At 43.2% G+C, this 3,005-nt stretch overlaps 1 protein-coding gene across 1 annotated transcript; it reads left to right on the plus strand.

The window, feature by feature from the left end:
- The first annotated feature begins 894 nt into the window (after nucleotides 1-894).
- On the plus strand, nucleotides 895-2,080 carry LOC109278384 (ADP/ATP translocase 2-like). Its single transcript, XM_053894498.1, is given in 2 exon segments — nucleotides 895-1,107; nucleotides 1,110-2,080. Coding segments are annotated over 2 exon segments (888 nt in total). The 5' UTR covers nucleotides 895-950; the 3' UTR covers nucleotides 1,841-2,080.
- Nucleotides 2,081-3,005: the final 925 nt, after the last annotated feature.

Below are 3,005 nucleotides of genomic sequence, written 5' to 3' on the forward strand. Positions count from 1 at the left end.
GCCATTCCAACCCTTCTCTTTCAGCTCTGTCTTCTAATACAAACTCCAAATCCTAAAATTTAGTAGACATCTAGTGTTGATGAAGCATCTCAAACACAGTATGTCCAAAACTGATCTTCTCCCCCCTAACCCTATTCCATCCATAGCCTGTCCCATTCCAGATGACAACAATCCCTTCCTTCAGTTCTGATGCCAAACATTTCAGTTATCCATGACTCTTGTCACTCCCACACACAACCTTCATCCAATTCATAAAGAAATGTCATTGGCTCCATCTTAAAAACATATCCCAAACTGGACCACTTCTTTCCACCCCCACTGTTCTCATTCTGGTATATGATCCACCAACATCTCTCACCTGGACTATTTCAATGCCTCCTCTTCAAACATTAGTGCTCTGGTTAAAACCCTCCCATGGCTTCTTATTGCATTCAGTTCAGAATCAAAGTCCTTAAAATGGCCTGTGAGCTTCCACACGATCTTGTCACCCATTACCTTTCTGACCTCTTCTCTTACCCCTCTTCTCAGGCCCTGCCTACTCTGTTCCAGCCACACTGGCATCCTTGTTCCTACTCAAACAAGCCAGGTACTCCAGGGTCTCTGTATTAACTGTTCCCTCTGCCTGTGATATTCTTCCCTCACATATCCACTTGACTCGTTCTTTCACTTCCTTCAAGTCTTTGTTCCATTCTCCCCTTCTCAGGGAAGGCTGTCATGAGCATCCTATTTAAAATAATAACCCATGGGGTGCCTGGTTGTCTCAGTCTGTTAAGTGTCCAACTCTTGATCTCAGCTCAGGTCTTGATCTCAAGGTTGTGAGTTCAAACCCTACATTGGTCTCCATGCTGGGCGTGAAGCCTACTTAAAAAATAAATAAAATAGGCAGTCCCTGAGTCCCAGCCGGTTCCTACCGCAGTCCCGCAGTCGCCCGGCTCCTCTTTCCTTTCAAAATGACAGATGCCGTTGTGTCCTTCGCCAAGGACTCCCTGGCGGGTGGAGTGGCAGCCATCTCCAAGACCGCGGTAGCGCCCATCGAGCGGGTCAAGCTGCTGCTGCAGGTGCAGCATGCCAACAAGCAAATCACCGCAGATAAGCAATATAAGGGCATGTAGACTGTGTGGTTCGTATCCCCAGGGAGCAGGGAGTCCTGTCCTTCTGGCGCGGTAACCTGGCCAATGTCATCAGATACTTCCCCACCCAAGCCCTCAACTTCGCCTTCAAAGATAAATACAAGATCTTCCTGGGTGGCGTGGACAAGAGAACCCAGTTTTGGCGCTACTTTGCAGAGAATCTGGCATCGGGTGGCGCCGCTGGGGCCACATCCTTGTGTTTTGTGTTTCCTCTGGATTTTGCCCGTACCCGTCTAGCGGCCGATGTGGGCAAAGCTGGAGCGGAAAGGGAATTCCGAGGCCTTGGTGACTGCCTGGTTAAGATCTACAAATCTGATGGCATTAAGGGCCTGTACCAAGGCTTTAATGTGTCTGTGCAGGGCATTATCATCTACCAAGTTGCCTACTTCGGTATCTATGATACTGCAAAGGGCATGCTTCCGGATCCCAAGAACACTCACATCTTCATCAGCTGGATGATCGCACAGTCCGTCACAGTGGTTGCCGGGTTGACTTCCTATCCCTTTGACACTGTCCGTCGCCGAATGATGACGCAGTCGGGGCGCAAAGGAACCGACATCATGTACACACGCATGCTTGACTGCAGGAGGAAGATTGCTCGTAACGAAGGGGCCAAAGCTTTTTTCAAGGGGGCGTGGTCCAATGTTCTCAGAGGCAAGGGTGGTGCCTTCGTGCTTGTCTTGTATGATGAAGTCAAGAAGTTCACATAAGTTATTTCCTAGTTTCTTCCCCTGTGAACAGGCATGTTGTATTATATAACACATCTTGAGCATTCTTGACAGACTGTTGGCTGTCTATTTATCAACGGCAACTATTGACTGGTTGAAAATGGGAAGCAATAATGTTCATCTGACCAGTTTTCTCTTAAAGCTATTTCCACGATGACGGGACTCAATTATATTTTTTATTTCAGTCACTCCTGATAAATAAATTTGAAGAAATAAACACTATCCAAAACATTAAATAAATAAATAAATAAATAAATAAATAAATAAATAAAATAAAATAAAATTATAACCCACTGTCCACTGCTCCATGACACTCCCAGTCCCCCTTACCCTGCTTTACTTTTTCTTTTATGCCTGGAACAGATTACCTTCTACATTGTACATATTTATTTATTATGTTTATGCTTTATTGTCTACCTCCCCTCACTAGAATCTAAGGGCCAATTCTATCCATTGATGTATCCAAGCATGTAAAAGAGCATTTGAAATGAGAATGCAAAATGGTGTGACCCTGTGGAAAGCTCTTTAGCAGTTTCTTAACAAACTAAACATAGAATGACCCAATGACCCAGCAATTCCATTCCCCAAAGAACTGAAAATGGACACTCAAACAAATGGTACATGAATGTTCATAGCAGCAATATTCAAAATAGCCCCAAAGATGGAAACAACTCAAATGTCCATCAACAGATGAGTGAATAAACAAATTGCGGAAATACATTAAATGGAATACTACTGGGCCATGAAAAAGAATGGAGAATTGATACATGTTACACAGTAGATGAACCTCAAAAATTTTATGCTAAGTGTGAGAAACCAGACACAAAGGTCTCATATCGTATGATCTCATTTATATGAAATATCCAGAATAGATATATCCATAGAGACAGGAAGCAAATTGGTAGTTACCAGAGGCTGGAGGTAGTAATTATTTAATGGATATGGATTTTTATTGGGGATAATGAAATGTCTTGGAAATAGACAGAAGGGATGGTTGCACAACACTGTGAATGCACTAAATGCCACTGATATGTTCACTTTAGATTGATTCATTGTGTGTTAAATTCATTCAATTTAACCTGTATAAAAAAGAGCAGCTCAAAAAAAAAGGACCTCAATAAATATTTGCCGAATGAATGAATGAATG

The sequence above is a fragment of the Panthera pardus genome, unplaced genomic scaffold (genome assembly GCF_024362965.1).
Source record: "Panthera pardus isolate Hobbes unplaced genomic scaffold, ASM2436296v1 HiC_scaffold_5, whole genome shotgun sequence".
NCBI classification, from domain to species: Eukaryota; Metazoa; Chordata; class Mammalia; order Carnivora; family Felidae; genus Panthera; species Panthera pardus.